At 48.9% G+C, this 17,124-nt stretch overlaps 6 protein-coding genes across 6 annotated transcripts; 3 read left to right on the top strand and 3 right to left on the bottom strand.

Moving 5' to 3' along the window:
* Positions 1-111: 111 nt before the first annotated feature.
* Positions 112-1,132, top strand: BDV37DRAFT_282650 (F1F0 ATP synthase subunit 5; the record flags this gene model as incomplete). Its single annotated transcript, XM_032087096.1, has 4 exons — positions 112-276; positions 475-786; positions 871-960; positions 1,019-1,132. 4 exons carry the CDS (start codon positions 112-114, stop codon positions 1,130-1,132), a joined length of 681 nt encoding a protein of 226 aa, XP_031941929.1.
* Positions 1,133-2,072: 940 nt separating this feature from the next.
* On the bottom strand, positions 2,073-6,453 carry BDV37DRAFT_247121 (uncharacterized protein). Its single transcript, XM_032081834.1, has 9 exons — positions 5,833-6,453; positions 5,694-5,709; positions 5,616-5,638; positions 5,424-5,541; positions 5,270-5,369; positions 3,765-5,211; positions 3,616-3,712; positions 2,781-3,566; positions 2,073-2,724 (listed from the first exon to the last, which is right to left on the bottom strand). The coding sequence occupies exons 1-9, from the start codon at positions 5,954-5,956 to the stop codon at positions 2,379-2,381; spliced, it is 3,057 nt and encodes a 1,018-aa protein (XP_031941928.1). The 5' UTR covers positions 5,957-6,453; the 3' UTR covers positions 2,073-2,378.
* A 1,610-nt stretch (positions 6,454-8,063) lies between these two features.
* Positions 8,064-9,648, top strand: BDV37DRAFT_293703 (putative feruloyl esterase; the record flags this gene model as incomplete). The annotated part of the gene is made up of 2 exons (XM_032089480.1): positions 8,064-9,248; positions 9,321-9,648. 2 exons carry the CDS (start codon positions 8,064-8,066, stop codon positions 9,639-9,641), a joined length of 1,506 nt encoding a protein of 501 aa, XP_031941927.1. The 3' UTR covers positions 9,642-9,648.
* Positions 9,649-9,815: 167 nt separating this feature from the next.
* On the bottom strand, positions 9,816-10,478 carry BDV37DRAFT_282647 (class I SAM-dependent methyltransferase; the record flags this gene model as incomplete). The annotated part of the gene is made up of 1 exon (XM_032087095.1): positions 9,816-10,478. One exon carries the CDS (start codon positions 10,476-10,478, stop codon positions 9,816-9,818), a length of 663 nt encoding a protein of 220 aa, XP_031941926.1.
* Positions 10,479-11,034: 556 nt separating this feature from the next.
* BDV37DRAFT_282646 (phosphotransferase enzyme family protein) lies at positions 11,035-11,926 on the bottom strand (the record flags this gene model as incomplete). The annotated part of the gene is made up of 2 exons (XM_032087094.1): positions 11,035-11,447; positions 11,500-11,926. The coding sequence occupies 2 exons, from the start codon at positions 11,924-11,926 to the stop codon at positions 11,035-11,037; spliced, it is 840 nt and encodes a 279-aa protein (XP_031941925.1).
* A 1,662-nt stretch (positions 11,927-13,588) lies between these two features.
* Positions 13,589-15,401, top strand: BDV37DRAFT_293701 (amidohydrolase). Its single transcript, XM_032089479.1, has one exon. It carries the CDS (start codon positions 13,727-13,729, stop codon positions 15,329-15,331), a length of 1,605 nt encoding a protein of 534 aa, XP_031941924.1. The 5' UTR covers positions 13,589-13,726; the 3' UTR covers positions 15,332-15,401.
* The last annotated feature ends 1,723 nt before the right edge of the window (positions 15,402-17,124 follow it).

The raw sequence follows: 17,124 nt of genomic DNA, 5'->3' as shown, positions 1-17,124 counted from the left end.
CAGCACGACCACCGGCCATTTGCTCCCCTCTCCGACCGACGTTCGCACCGTCTCGCATCCACTACCCTCCCTCCTCCACTCCCTCGAGGTTCTTCTTAGATATCTGTCACAATGATGCCCACTCGGTTCGCCCGCGCCGGCCTCCGTGCCACCCAGCAGTTCTCCGTTCCTCGCACTGCCGCTGTCAACGGCCTGAGGGCCTACGCTACCCCGGCCCAGGAGGTCAAGCCTCCTGTGTCTCTGTACGGTGTTGATGGTACCTACGCTACTGCTCTGGTATGTGTCTTACCGATCGAGTTGGATGGGTTGGGTGGGATTGGGTTCTGTTGTGGTTTCCATTGACCCGAGGCGTTGAAAATCCCCTCAAAACCGCGTCCGAGCCATGGAGACTACACCTCAATCCGAAAGCACCGAACCCTTCAACATCACATTTTCAGCTGGGATGCCCGCCACTAACTGAATGACAACAAACAGTTCACGGCCTCCGCCAAGTCCGCCAACCTTGAGCAGACCTCCAAGGCCCTCTCCGTTCTCGGCGAGACCCTCAAGGCCGACCGCAAGTTGACTGGTCTCATCTCCGCTCCCACCCTGACTGCTTCCGACAAGTCCCAGATCGTCCAGGAGCTTCAGAAGCTTACCGGCGACAAGGGTGACATTGTCAAGAACTTCCTCGAGACCCTCGCCGAGAACAACCGTCTGGGTCTGTTGGAGGGTGTCTGCGAGAAGTTTGCGACTCTGATGGGTGCTCACCGTGGTGAGATCGACCTCAACATCACCAGCGCTCAGGTATGTCCCTCCATACGATGCATTTTTCTGCTTCCGTGTGTGCGGAATGATATCGTCGTGACCCGGTATTGACGAGAATCCCAGGAGCTTGACAAGAAGAGCATCAACCGTATCGAGAAGGCCGTCTCCGGCTCCCAGTTCAGCCAGGGCAAGAAGCTCAAGGTTGTCACCAAGGTATTTAACTTTCGCCCTCCCAGTATGGTGGACCACCTTTCAGTACTAACATAACCAGGTCAACCCTGACCTTGTTGGTGGACTTGTTGTCGAGATCGGTGACCGCACCATCGACCTCAGCGTCTCCTCCAAGATCGCCAAGCTCAACAAGGCCCTCACCGATGCCCTGTAAATTAGATATACCTCTGATTCCGACCCATGTACCGTACTACTACCATGACCAGTAGTGAATATTGTTTCCTTTTCTTTTTGGACCTGAGGCATTTCGCATGACTCGATCTGAGTGATAGACAGAATTGAGTTATTCCCTTCATCCTTGCCAATGTATGGAGAGTAGCATTTGCCGATAACATGACATGACATGCACATATTTATTAATCGGTTTGTGTAGCCTATTTACAGTAGTCTATATACAGTAGCCAAATAAGGCATCTTTATAAAACAAACACCTTCAACATCCTGATTAAAGCGGGCGAACTGACTTATACAGTTTATACAATCCCAACGAAGAACCCATGATCCCACCAATCAATAAGTGAATGGGACAGAAAGAATCAACGCACCGTAAATACTACACATTCGAACTACACGCCATATCTTCCACAGTGACTATATACTCAAACGACACCTCACTCCCATCACTTCCTACCCAGAAACTAAATCACACCTCAACTAGAACACAATGCCATCTCTAATAATCATTCCGCAAGGACAAGATCTGAAGATGTGCATATAATATACATGTATTTCCGTCAGGGCCACATACTAACTACTCATGATCCTGATTCTGATACAACTCAATGAAAGAGAGTGTTTAGACAGGGAGATTCAATCAATGTCCATTCGTTATAGAGAGATGATTTGGGGTTTGGGGTTTGGATTTATGTTCTCTCGCCGTCTCTCTGTCTTTCTGTCTGATTACTGGGGTTGGGTTTGTAGGGATGCTAGGTAGTGGTGGAGTTATACAGTGGTGTGGGTTGTATATCAGAGAACTATAAATTTATGCATGGATTGGAGGTGTTTGTTAGGTTTCTTTTCGGGTTCTTTTATTTTGGTTTACTTTTAATTTGTCCACTGTTTCTTTAGAAAAAAAAAAAAAAAAATCATTCTGGGGTGCTGAGATGTATCCATATGGATTTGTTTCTTGGTTGCTTGGCATGGATCCCTATATATATCTCTTCTCAAGTATTGTCTTTCGTGATGTGGCTTTCCACCCAAGTAATATAGCCCAAGCAAATAGAAATGGCAAATGGTCACGAATAAATCTCTGCATATGGCTGTGAATGTACGTACTGCTAACTAAAGTCCATGTAGGCTTCTATAACTATGACTATGGTTCTAATGTTATTAACCCATGTAAGTAATTACCCGTCAACAGTCTCAGCGGATATCTCCCCCACATCCTGTCTAGATACCAATCAATGTCCATTTGACTTCAGATCAGCTTGCGTCTCGAACTCGTCCTCATATGCGCCCATCGACAACTGGCTTCTCACCCGCTCCAACTGACTCTCGACATAATGTGACACATGATCATCCACACCGTTGTCTTTTTCTTCATCGTCGACAACACTTTCTGCGGTGGTAGTGTCGCCAAAGGACGACTCGAAGTCGCTTCGGTTCCCGATGGAGCGGCTCGTGGACGAGCGACGGATGCTGGGTCGACGGCTGCCGCGTGCGCGGGAGCGGCTGAAGATATCATCAAAGTAGTGTGATGCCGCCGCGTATGGGGAGCGGGGGGTTTGCGGAATGCGGCAATTGACTCTGTACCGATAGTTAGACTATATTGACAGTGAGTCATGCTACATTGGTTTACTTACCCAGTGTCGTGGATGATCTTGGCAATCAAGCCAGTCCAGCCGCATTGGTGAGAAGCTCCAAGGCCCCGTCCGGTATCACCGTCAAAGAATTCGTGGAACCACATGTAATCTTTCCAGTGCTCGTCAAAGTCGAGAAGGTCGGAGTTGTCGTGTACCGCGCGACGTCCTTCATCGTTACGGGCAAACAAATGCTGTAACCGATGTTGGATTTCCTCGGCAACTTGCCCCAAATGCATATATTCCCCGGACCCTGTAGGACACTCAATCTGGAATTTATCGCCGTAGAACATGTAGAAGCGCAGCAACGACTCGACCAGCAGGAAATTGACGCACAGCCAGACCGGTCCGCGCCAGTTGCTATTTCCCCCGAAGAGAGCACTGTCCGAGTCACCAGGGACATAGCTGACACGGAACTCCTGACCGTTGACCGTCATAGAATAAGGATGCTCGCCATGATATTTAGACATGGATCGGATACCATGCTCCGACAAAAACTCGGTTTCGTCGAGCATCCTTTTCAAGATCTTTTCCAGGCGGTCTCTGCTGACCAGTGCCAACAGAAGACGCTCGCCTTTCCCACGACGCTTCATGCTAGCGATGTTGCGCTCGGCAACATCCTGCCGATTCTCAATGAACCACTCCAATCGGCGCTTGAAGGAAGGGAATTGGTTGATCAATTCGGGCTCAAGTGTGAGAACTCCATATAACGGAATCAGGCCAACAAGGGACCTCACGGGGAGCTGTTGAGTCCATGGTTCGCCGTAGGAAATGGCATCGTAGTAAAACCTAAATCACATCAGATAATAATCGGGTTGGCCTCAGGTGTAGCTCTTACCCATCCTCTTCGTTCCACAAAGAGGCCTCCTGGCCTCCCGATTTGAACGTCATAGCATCACTGATTAGGATGAAATGCTCGAAGAACTTGGACGCAACTGTAACTGTTAGTCGACTTCTTCATGCGACAAGTGCTGAGTTTCAACGTACTGTCCTCATAGATCCGTCGGTGTTTCGCTAATTCCAAGGCAATGTTGAGCATGCATAAGCAATAGAAGGCCATCCAGCCAGTGCTGTCTGCTTGCTCCAAAACACCTCCGGTGGGCAAAGGCTCGGAACGATTGAACAACCCGATGTTATCCAAGCCGAGGAAGCCTCCCTCGAAGACATTCTTTCCCTCCGAGTCTTTACGGTTAACCCACCATGTGAAGTTGAGGAGCAACTTTTGGAATACCCGTTCGAGAAAGTCTAGGTCTTGCCGACCGTACATCTTCCGCTCGATCTTGAAGACCCGGAATGTGGCCCATGCGTGGACGGGTGGGTTTACATCGCCAAAGTTCCATTCATACGCAGCAAGCTGTCCGTTGGGATGCATATACCATTCCCGAGTGAGAAGATCCAGTTGCTTTTTGGCAAAGTCGGGATCTATCATCGCGAGAGGTATGCAATGAAAAGCCGTGTCCCACGCAGCGAAAAACGGATACTCCCAGGAGTCGGGCATCGAGAGGATGTCGTCCATGTACAAGTGTTTCCACTGTTGGTTTCGAACATGCTTCCTACCGGGGGGAGGCGCGATCATCGCGGGGTCACCATTTGCCCATTGATCCCAGACAAAATGGTAGTACTGCTTTGTCCACATCATACCCGCAAATGCTTGTCTCTGGATGTTTCGGAGATCGTCGCTCATGGGTAGGGGGCTGATGTGATAGTAGAAGTCGTCGGCCTCTGCTATACGCTGTTCGATCGTGTCGTCCAGTTCCTCTTCGTCAACGAAGGTCTGGAGCTTTCGGGACAGCCTGAAACGGACAACAGCACACTCGCCTGGGGGGATCCCCTCACCCTCATTAAAAGCGTACCAGGCAGCAAACTTGGTACCCTTGTTCTCCGGGTTAATCGCGTCCTTTTCGCCGTTGACGATGTAGCGATGGAATGCATCCTTCACGTACGGCTGATCGTTTTCAGACTTCCAGAGCAGCTCGTTGTTCGTCTCGTTTTCCGTAAACAGCATCTTTGGCAGGATATCGTCCTGGTTGCTTCCCGCTGCTGGCGAGGGGGAGAATCGTACATATCTTTCGCCTAGCTTCTTGTGGTAGGACTTGGCTGTCAGCGGGGCGACCTTTTCGATGGAAGGCTTATGAGATTGATCCTCGTAGCCCCAGGCCCAGGTGTTCCGGAACCACACATGGGGGATGATGTGCAAGGGAGCCGGCTCAGGGCCTCGGTTATAGGCAATAACGCGAAACAGGAGCTCCTCTTCGTCATCGTCTTCCTTGGCCGTCTCAATGAAAATATCCCAGTACCGATTGTCGTCGAAAGCGCCGGTGTCGAGGATCTGGTATTCGCGTTCCAATCTCGACCGGCGCGCGTTCTCGTCTCTGAGGTCCTCGTAAGGAAACTTCTTCTGAGGGTACTTGTAGAGGTATTTCATGTAGGAATGCTGGAATGAAGCGGTTAGAAAGGGCAATATGAACAGCGTCCCTCTTGGATAGATCTACCGTCGGTGTGTTATCAAGGTGGAAGTGAGCTTCTTTGATACTCTCTCCATGGTTTCCTTGAGGGTTTGACAAGCCAAATAGACGCTCCTTCAGAAAATCGCTATTGCACAGTGAGTCAGTGGTCGGAAGGTAGGGTAGGACCAAGGAGACATACTCCTTCTCGTTCCAGAAAGCAAACGCAACGTTCTGCAGCGTATGGGTATCGGAGACCCCGGCGATGCCATCTTCGCCCCAGCGGTATGTTCGCGACCGAGCGTGCTCATGGGAGAAGTCTATGGCGCGGATTGGGGTTAACGGGTCGCGACGGATAAGAAAGAAAGAGAATGGCGAGGAAAAGCGAACTTACAGCTCCACGCATCACCGTTTTCACTTTGCCACCGAGTCAATTGGTTTTGTTCATAAATTCTGGGTGGGAAGGACTTACGAATAATCCTCTCGAACTGCGGGGATCCGAGAATGAGGTCATTAGTTCTGCGGCCCCTCATCGCAAATCACCGCAACCACGCACCGAACGCGCGATGGAAAATAAGAAAGAAACCAAACACCGTTCAAGAGGTACTTACCGGTTGCCCATTGCCTCTCGGCTACGTACGGACCCCATTTTTTCCAGTACCGAATGCGATCCCGATCTTCCTTTAATCGCTCCTCCTCCCGCGAGGTGTGGACGTGCTTGTCGATCAGGACCATTCTAGTCGGGATCGACGGAGGACGAGATAGGAGGGGAGAAGTGAGATGAACTGAAGGAAGAATCGAGGTAATGAACGGGGGTTGGGTGACAAAAAACGAAAGAGAAAGAAGCTGGAGGGGAAGAGGAGGGAAGAGAAAGAAAGAAGGGAGGCGAAAGATAAAGGACGGCAGTTCCTGAACCCTGTTCCCAGAGCTGCAGTACAACTCACCAGCGATCCGATCGCTGGCTTATCAGAGGACCAGAAAGGACCCAGAAACATGATTTCTTGACTTGGCCTCAACGGTCTGGACTCGTCGCTCGGACGTTCCATCGCCATGGTGGATACTAAACTCGCTCCCGTCATCGGTTCAAATTATGCCACCTGACTTGACATCATGGGAGATCTCTTTCTCACGATCGATGAATAATTGAGACTGAAACAGACTGAGGACCTGAAAATAGTTCAATTGACTTCCGCCACATTAAGCCTCTCCTGGGGCCCCATACATGGGCGCAGAACAAACATGCTCACTAAATAAAGTCCTGATCAAAAGCCCTAATGGACCCCCGGAACTTCCTCACGATATCCTCGCCAACATGAGCGTCAGTTATTTTCAGACGTTGATGTCGTTTCCACTACTCCATATAAGTCAAACTAGAAATCGAGGTATAGAGGCGAAAAGTCTTTGCTAACCGTTTGGAGCCGGAAAAGGTGGTACTTCAGCTATCTTCTCGTCCATCCAGATTTTTAAATCATCGACGAATTCAATAGACCACGAACAGGACCTGCTCAATTATCCGTTAACCGGCGAGCTTCTTCCATGTTTGTTAACCTGCTAGTTTAATTCGTATTTAATGATGTGTTGGATACTGATAGTCCTCCGTGAGGTCAAATATCTTATCCAGGTCATGTTCTTGCTTTTCGTTAATAGTGAGCCAGCCATGATAATAGGGTCCGGCCACATCGGATAACTTTTTTCTCTCTAATGTGATCATAGACTCGACATTCGACAATAAAATGGTCCAGTGATGATGCGATATTCTCGAATCGGGACCAAGGGGTTCGCCAATGATGAACTGGTTGAAACGGTGAGTAAGTGACAAGTCTAGCGAAAGAATAGGCTGAAGAAGTCTTACCACCTTCAGAGCATATAGTTACCCTGAATTTGTACTTTGAATATGTAGCCATGAGGTGAAGGCGCCAGGTCTTCTAGGAACTCCAGCTCAGAGGCAAGGTCTCTGTCTCATCCATACTTTGTAACATGTATCTTTTCGAGATGGTGCAGACATATTTGCTAAAAGGGTATGCAAGTAAACAGTAGATTGTGAGGGTCCAAAGGCGTATATTAATTAAATGATGGGAGAGGGTCTAGATATTATATCACCTGAGTATAGTCTCTTGTGCATATATTACGCGCACATTAGCAGGTTCCCTAGAATTAAAAATTTTTACCTTGATATAAATTAACTTACTAGTATGATCTCTAACTGGTGGCACCTGATTTGACAAACCCTATCCTTGACACCTCTTCTGGTCTTTATATTATAGCTATAGGATATAGAATAAAGTAGGATAGAGAAGCAGTACTATATTATGATATAATTAACATAGCTCAATATTGAAAAGAATTTAGATTTGTAGACTAATATCTATAGTCTTTATCTATCTCAAAGGACTCGCTGATGAGAAGATATTTTTTTAGAGGTGTTACATACTATTCTCACAAATTAAGAACTCAATGAGGATGATCCGGGTAATTTGGAGGATACGTAAGTTTCCGCAACTGCAACTACTGACTCTATCCCTTTTTCTCTATCTATTTTCTTCGTTTGCCACTGTCTAGAGAACCATTACAGCGATCGTCTTGCAGATCGACTGCTGACCGTGGGACCCGAACGCGAACTGCCCGAACCGGTAAAGTGTACGCAAGTGGGCCATTCATCCATAGTCTATACTCCGTAGTAAGTCCTGAGAATCCCCGTTAGTTGCAAGGTGGATAGACTGTCTACAGGGAAGTTCGCATTCGTATCAGATGCAATGCACTTATTTAAAGAAGAAGCGTGCTGCTGTTTATCAGAGTATTTCCACCCTCGAATGTCCCACGCGGAGCGATCCCTCTACTCAAGATGAATGTCACATCCTGCTCGCCTGCAGCAATCCAAACTCCCACCGTCTTCGGGGCAGAGATTCTCTCCCTGTCGGCCTCATGGGTCACCAACTACACCCTTGACGTCCCGGCCACTTTCAACTACAACCACGGCGACGTCGATGTGCGCAATGCGCAGTTCTGCAACATCACCGTCACCTACACACACCCCGGATACAACGACCAGATCACAGTGGAGACCTGGCTTCCGCCGCAGACCAAATGGAACAGCCGTCTCCAAGCCACAGGCGGTGGCGGCTGGAACGCCGGGCGCTTCGTGCTGTCCCAGTTCTTCATGAGCGGCGCAATCGGCGAGGGCTATGCGGCGACCACCACCGATGCTGGCCTGGGAGAAGCCGGACCCAGCTCGTGGGCGCTCCGAAGCCCCGGCAACGTCGACTACATTGCGCTCAACAACCTAGGCTCCCGGTCCTTGAATGACCAAGCTATCATCGGCAAGAGCCTAACCCATACCTTCTACGGCCGCGCCCCCGACTACTCCTACTGGAGTGGTTGTTCCCAGGGCGGTCGACAGGGTCTCATGCTAGCACAGCGCTACCCTACTGCATATGATGGCATCGTCGCTTCGGCCCCGGCCCAATCATGGACCAAATTTGTGTCCGCCCTGTACTACCCCCTGTTGATGCGTCAGTGGCACGGAGTCAGCCCGCTGGCCTGCGAGTTGAATTTCCTGACAACCGAGGCCGTCGCCGCCTGTGACGCAAAGGACGGGGTCGTGGACGGGTTGATCTCCAACCTCACGGCGTGCGACTACAGCCCATACACCTCTGTCAACAAGACCTTTATCTGTAATGCACTGAACAGAACCATGGCGCTCAGTCCTGGCGCCGCGCTCATCGCCGACGCCGCCTGGTCCGGACCACAGACCACGGACGGCGAGCGGCTGTGGTATGGGGTGAACCCGGGGGCCGACATCAGCCAGTTCGGGTCGGTGCCTGGCGTCAATGCCTCACAGTCCGACATGTGGTTCAACCTGTTCGTAGCCAAGAACGCCAGTTTCGACACCGTGCACATGAGTCCCGAGCTGTATGAGGAGTTCTTCCACCTCGGCACCCAGGAATACGGCAGCACCATGAACGCGGCCGACCCAGACCTGACTGCCTTCCGCAAGGCGGGCGGAAAGCTCCTCACTTATCACGGCATGGTTCGCTACTTCTCCTCTCTTCATAGCCCTAAGCTGCCCCAATCTTTTAATTTCAACTAACCTAAACCACAGGCCGACGAGAGTATCCCCACCAAGGGCACCGAGTTCTACTACAAGTCCGTCCAAGATCAATTCCCGGATGTCCAGGACTTCTATCGCTACTTCGAGTCACCGGGACTCGGGCATTGCGCAGGCGGACAAGGCGGCCAGCCGACGACGATTTTCGATGCGCTGAGACGGTGGGTCGAGAACGGCACTGCCCCAGAAACCCTCCCCGTGGAATATGCTAGGCCTGAGGGTGGACCGCTGCGTCGTATCGTGTGTCCTTATCCCGCCAAGGCTAAGTATGTGGGTGGGGATATCTCGGCGGCTGAGAGCTTCCGCTGTGCTTAAGTATAGCCATAGTTGGTTAAGCTATTGTTACCGATTCGCCAATTTCGCCTTGGGCTACTGAATTTGTATATGGAGTATATTATGTCGAAAGAACCTACCTTAAGGTGTTATCTAGGTGACTATATACAAAGAGACATGCACCTTCTAAATATAAATACAAAGCTATCTATAAATCTACCTTTTAGATTCCTTCTTCTGTACCATCACCCACATAAACTCGGCATCAAAGTCTGGATCACCCTCCTCCAACTTCCCATCGCCAGCGTGCAATACCTCCACCTGCAAGACATCAAACCCGATTTCTACTAACAATGCCCGATTCTCATCCACACCATAGCTGCTCCAGAACATCCCGTATCCCAGGAATTCGCCATGGATTTCTTCCTCATCGAGGGTGGCCAGGTTAAAAACAAAGACACCCCCGGGCTTCAACCAACCATGGATCTTGGCAAGCATGGCCCTGAGCTGGGAGCGTGGAAGGTGGAACAGCGTATAGAAGCTGATGACACCATGGAAGCTCGCAGGCTCGAAAGCGAGGGTAGTCATGTTACCCGCAAGCAGCTTAGCCCCTGGACACCGGGCCTTGGCCATCGCGATCTGCTTGGCTGAGATGTCATTTGCGACTACTTGGGCGCCTTGGTCGAGGAGCATTTTCACAATAGGAACTCCGGGTCCACAACCAAGCTCTAGAATGGAGGGTGAGCGTTGTTGTAGCGTGTCTAGCAGCATCTGGGTGTATCTTTCTCGCGGCGACTTCTGGCTCTTGACCCACTGCAGATACCATTCTGTAATGTTGTCGTAGGCGTATTCGACAATCCCTTCCGGCGTGTCAGACATCTTTCCGGAGGAGCAGGGGTAGAGATTGGCAGGAGAAGTGGATATATCGTGGTAGGCGATAGGGGATGTGTGGAGATTGTTAGTTCACTATCTAAGAGACGCACTAGCACTAGGCCGAAACAGGAAACCATCAACAGTGACCCGTTTGCATATCATAATTATGTTGGAGTGACTACGGGCAGGAGGGTGCTATATCATGTCTATATTTATATAATTCAAACTACAAGTACCCATAGCTAGTCCAGTTCCTTCTTAATGCCAACTCGGCAGCAGTCAAACGACTCCATCGATCGAGACTGTGACCTACTATGAACACCACGTAGCAAACCGAATCTATCTCAATGAAGCCATTCAAGATGTGACCACCACCTGTTGCCCTTGTTATCAGGCATCCACTGTCATTGGAGTGGAGCTAATGATAATCTATAGGGAATCCGAATCACTCTAGTGGAGGGATAGTTACTCAACTAATTCCTAATCACAACTCTGGATATAGTCAGACGTACTCTATTTATTTGTATAGATGCACATCGGACATTGTAAAATAATCCCAGAATTATATGCCCTTAGACAGAACAAAATAAAGCCAAGGGCGGTAGATTGCCTCCTCATCTACCGGATGCAGAATCATTGGCAAATATTTCGTGCGCCATTGTTCTTGTATAGCATCATCGAAGAGTTCTGGATCCAGTCTCACACGTCGCGCTTTACAATACTCCCAGTAAGCGGGATACCATCCAGCCTGGCCCCAGTCAATGACTGCCACCACCCTCGGATTCGGGCCTGGCGACAAAAGGATGTTGGGGGGAACAAGATCATCATGGGTGAACACAATAGGCACATCCTCACTGATTTCGATTCCACATGCGTCCTGAAACTGCTGGACAGCGTTTGCGCCTTGGAAAGGCCCACTGATTTCTGGATGGCTCGAAAGAAAGATCTCATTCAATGGTAGCCCACCCAGACTCCCTATGAATTCTGAGTTATGTCTCTCTTGGATGTTGCAACTAAGAGAACTTACCGATATACCGGCTATGGCTGTCTTGCTCCAAGGTCCTCCAGGTCTTCACCATATGTTTCAGTTCCTCACAGACAGACAGTCTCTCAGGTTCATTCATGCCACCCCATCTCTCCTGCAGAGTTTCACCCTCAACCAATGACATATATATAAACACCTGGCCCCCATCCTCAGCCCCGCCGAAAACCTTCGGGATGGGAGCTTGATCTTTCAGGTGCTCATGCAACATCATTTGAGTCTGGGCCTCAACAACAGTGACATCCGCTCCGTACTTGACAAAAAGGCCCAATGATGGAATCTTGACAGGTGGTGGGCGATAAAAACTTATGTGGCCTATGCCAGTCTTCTTACTGATTTCTCTAATTTCAGACGGCGTCGGAAGAGTAGTCTGCGGTTTGTCGTCGCAAAAGGTGGAGTGGAAGATCTCCATTGCGTAGCTTTGTCCCCAAGCTAATGTTCAATAACTTGAACTATAGTGTCCGCGACTCGCATCGGGTATAGAAGGGGGGGATGGAGTATATGTTCATCAAACAGGTTGAAGAATGTGTTTAGGTAGAAAAGATAGGGACAGGCTGGTGGGGTTGCCTAGGAACGTGACGCGCTGAATCGACAACAATTTCCATGTATTCAATATAGTTCTCAGAAATGTCTTGATCTTCGACAGAGTGATAAAAATCAAGATCTAAATTTCTTTGCCAAGTATAGTATAAAGTAGGTATCGTCCGGCCTTTGGGTAAAATAACACCAAGCAGCGATTCAGCAAGACGTGGATGTATGCAGAAGAAGTAGTATGACTGATCAAATAAGCCCTTCAGGCTTCTACTTTCTGCAAATTCTGGTAGCCATCGAGGAATCTCATTTGACTGCCGAGAAATGATCAACAGAGAAGTTTGTTCAATAGGAGTTTTGAGATTGTCATTCCTCCGTTCATACACTATTTGCAGGACCCCAGGGATCCTGGCATAGGACTCGAGGTGGTAGCGACAATTTTACTCCCTTGCTATCATAGTAACTGCCGTGACCACGGAGAGATGCAATATGAAACCAGATCTTATACTTATTTCACTAGTTCCGAATACGCCGAAAAACCTATGGGTGGTGTTAACATACTTATCAGGAACAGTTGAGATATCAGTGTCAGAGCGATTGATGCTGTTTTGCGCTGTAGCGAAGATATGTGCCAGCAGCCTGGACACGAAAACATTTCCCCCCATACAAAAATAGCAAGTGGCCCATCATGATAGCTGTGACTATGAACTCTGTGGGTGGATTTCTTCACAGCTAGAAAATGAGACATATATCGACAGCTCCTATTGTTCAGAAGTCAGGATTCAAACGTGGTTGCCTGTCGCGTATGGATTGGTGTCTGGACGCGGGTTGATCCTATACCACAGTCCACGATATCCAATCCAGGTCGAGATTAGGTACTTTAGTTGACTTTATATCGAGTGGGGCAATTCATCGATGGGCTGCCACACTACATGGCCGCTGAGCTTACTCGGATTTAGATTCGTCCACTTCTGTATCCAATTTGCAATATGAGAGAGTTGCAACGGGCTTGTTTGACCTTCTATGGGGTTGTTTCGATCTCAAGATGGGCTTGGTTTAGAAATCACTTCATTTTCCTTTGATTTTACTGAGAGATCTACTTTCTGTATCACGTCTTCATATCAACCGAGAACTTCACTGTTAGTTTGTATACGGTGCTCGTATTGTTCCTATCAGCATGTAATGTAGAGGGTTGATGCTCGAGCGTTCATAAACCCTAATCTGAGCACAGATAGAGTGTGGCGTTCTAAAGTGGGAAGCTTGAAGCGATGGCAGATGAGGGGGCCAGCCGACAGGAATACTAGTACTAGTGGATAGTAATCATAGCAGCGAATGAGATCTATGGGAGGGCCAAACAAGACTCATTGTAGATGCAACGGTTGATAATGAAAATACCCTATAGATGGCCGAGGTGGACGGTGTTGAAGACCGCCGGACTGCCGCGGGCACCGAATTACCCCACAAAATCTATACCTGGTGGGTCACTCAGTATGAACGATTCATACAGCTCGCATGAGACTTCTCCATCAGGTATACACATTGCCCTCGAAGCTGGATCCTTGAAAATGGAAACTTAGCTGCAAAAGGAAAGGCTCAGGAGACAGGCAACTGCCTAAATAGCTCGTGGAGGCACCCTATGATGCCTCTCCATTCACAACTGAATTGATTCACTTCCTCTGCAATGACTTCCGTCTTCCGAAATGGTCGCATTTTTGTACCCTCATCGCCCTCGGCGAGGGGTGGTAACGAGTTCGCCGAATGCATGATCATCAAAGATGATCGTATTGCATACGTTGGCTCCCTCGACAATGCACAATTCCCCGCCGATGCGAATCTCATTGATTTGGAGAATCAAGTAGTAATTCCTGGCTTTATCGATGCGCATGTACACATTCTGTCTTATGGCCAGTCGCTGCAAAAGATTGATCTGATTGAATGCACGTCTCTCGAGCAAATCCGTACAAAGATCAAAGCCTACGCCGACGCTAATCCATCGGTGCCGCAAATCTTTTGTCGAGGTTGGATCCAGTCATCCACCCAAGGAATTGCCCTTGCGAGCATGCTCGACGATCTTGATCCGCGCCCGATTTTCATCGATTCCTTCGATCTGCACTCAATGTGGTGCAACTCGGCGGCCCTCGACGGAATGAAGGCCCATACTGCCCCAGATCTTCCTGGTGGCTGCATTCACCGTGATCAGAATGGGCGAGCTTCTGGTCTCTTGGATGAATCGGCCTTGTCGAACCTGGCATGGCCCTATGTGGAGAGCCTCTATTCCAAGCAAGATAAGCTGGTTGCGTTGGACGCAGCGGTCCACGCTTACACCGCCGCTGGCTACACCGGCATTGTGGATATGGCTATGGATGAAGGCACTTGGGAGCTTCTGAACGAGTATCGCCGTGACAAGCATATCCCATTCCACATTGCAGCCCACTGGCTCGTGCCTTATGTCAATGATCAAGAGACCCATTTCCGCACCGTTGATCGCGCGATTACCCTGCGCGAACAGTTCAAGGACCCCGATTTCTGCATTGTTGGCATCAAACTCATTTGCGACGGCGTTGTCGATGGATGTACTGCCGCTCTCCTGCAACCATACAGCGGAAAGGCCGATCGAGTTGAACCAATTTGGCCTGAAGATCAGCTTCGCGAAGTAGTCCAGCGTGCAGATTCGGCGGGCATCCAGTGCGCCATCCATGCTATTGGCGACCGCGCAATCCATCAAGCCATCGATGTTTTGTCCCAAGTTGGAACGCCCGGCCGGAGACACCGAATCGAGCATCTCGAACTAACCACGTCCGAGGACGCGAAGCGCTTGGGTCAGCTGGGGATTACAGCCTCCGTTCAGCCGGTTCATTCCGATCCAGCTTTGTTCAAAGCATGGCCTAGCCTTGTCGGACCAGATCGATGCAAGCGCGCATTCGCCTACAAAGAGTTCCTAGATGGGGGTGCACCTCTTGCAGTTGGGACTGATGCCCCCACGGCGCGTCATTTGCCCTTCCCGAACCTCTACAACGCGACCACCAGGCGATCAGCACTCGAGCCTGAGACCACCAACACCGTCAACGCGCATTTCGGCATCAGCTTGGCTGACGCGGCCACCGCTGCGACGGCAGGAGCAGCTTATGCACGCTTTGCCGAGTCATGGACCGGGAGTTTGCAACCGGGACTCCAGGCCGATTTTCTGGTCGTTGGCATGCAGTGGGCACCAGAAACGCTTCTTGAAGCAAAGGTATGCCAAACTTGGTATCGGGGGAAGAAAATATTCGACGCCAGTCAAGTCTAGCTATACAAGAGCCTCTCTCATTTTCCAAAGCCAAATGAATCAATTCTGTCTTGTACATATCTGACCCCTCACCCATTACGTAGAAGGCTGTGCATCATATCATGTAAAGAGCGAATCCCAGTAGACAAAAGATGCTTCTCTTTCCATTATGGATTGCGACTGTCATTCTCCACCAGACATAAGATAACAGGCCCCAAGTATTGTGTGGCTGCTTCAATTTAAGTAATGATAAAGAATCCATGTTACATCGACTGCATATCTGGAGTATGGAACTTGAGAAATGGGAGTAGTTTATAGATATCATAAGAAGACAGCTCAGACTGGAGCTAGGTAATTCTAGATTACTTCAATATTAATTTTAGATGACTCCGGCTCTGATCTAGTACTAGCACCCTCCAAACACTCAGAGTATTTAGTAAATATATATCTACATCTGTCTTTTTCTATACTCCAAAGTCGATTACTGAGTAAAAAAAACGGCCTCTGAGCTACAAACAAGCCCTATTCCAAAGTTTCTTGTCTATACCGAGGGAGAAGTGGTGAAGGATCCTCCTGCAGCGATATACCCGGGCTATCTAATACTACATGAGCACTGGTGATAAATACTATCCAAAAAAGTTCTATACCGATAGATGTTGTATATCGATGTACCAACAACAAGAGAAAGACAGCTCCGAGACGAGATAGACTCCTTACTTGCAATAAACTTGGATTGTATTTTTATACTGGGCTAACCAGGCTCAATATATATCCAAGTAATGTTCAAACCAGCAAAAAAACATCTTTCGTGAGTGGTAGCAGGGGGGGCCATCTTCATCCAATCCGTCGGCCCATATACCGTATAACGTTAAGATTCCCGTTTATGAAAGTAGACATCCTGAAATCTGCTACTAGATAGCTTCCCAAAAGTGGAATGTTTATGTGGGTACAACCGGTGGGAGTATGAACTGTATGAGCAGATGTTGTCTCGACGACACATTCTGATGCAGCTAGTAGTATCCTTGAGAATAAGAGAACTGCACAAGTATCCTGGCTCACCGGTCTCTTTCCGCATGCCCAGTATTCTACTCAGGATACAAGGACGGGGTTGCATAGGGAAAAAGGCATTGGAGCCGAGCAAAAGCACCGCATAATGCGAGGTATCTTGGTCGTGCGTGGTGGTTCGCGAAGCTACATTTTTAGTACTGTGGAATGTTAGATAGGGAGATATCGAAATTAGATGAGACTCTAATTGGAGGGTCTAAAACACCTAGCAGACTTTATTAATTCTTTTCATTGTGATAGTTGCTAAGACTTCCCTTGTATGCGATTGGCAACCAGCGAGGAGAAATTAGGTCAGTGCAGTCTCCAACAAAGATCACTTTGCCAGACTAAATCCTTAGCTATACGTTATTATCCTAGTCCGTTGCTTGAAAGTGAACTTGATTGGTGCAACAATATAGAAAAGTTCCAGGCTAGAAAAGTAGAGTGTCTCCGGTCCCTAAATACGAAGCTATACGACGTTGCAGATCCCCCCAAAAATGGGCCACAGCTCTTCTACAGGGACTGGGATAACTGAATTTTCAAGCCAAGGGTGATATTTCGGCTTTGATGCATGGACTAAATTGAGCTCGTGACTGAACCTAGCACATATTGCTTGTTTCACAGCCGAGGCATCGGAGTTTTTCGAGTAGGCTATTGCTTCAAATAGACCCTCATGTACATGGTCTACATACATATGGCCCAATATGCTATCCACGTTCAAATTTGCGCCATTAATGCGGGGAAAGAAGTAGAGCTAGATTTGAATCCCG

The sequence above is a fragment of the Aspergillus pseudonomiae genome (genome assembly GCF_009193645.1).
Source record: "Aspergillus pseudonomiae strain CBS 119388 unplaced genomic scaffold BDV37scaffold_29, whole genome shotgun sequence".
In the NCBI taxonomy this organism is placed as follows: domain Eukaryota; kingdom Fungi; phylum Ascomycota; class Eurotiomycetes; order Eurotiales; family Aspergillaceae; genus Aspergillus; species Aspergillus pseudonomiae.
Note: the sequence above shows the minus strand (reverse complement) of the source record. Positions and strands in the feature narration are given on the sequence as shown.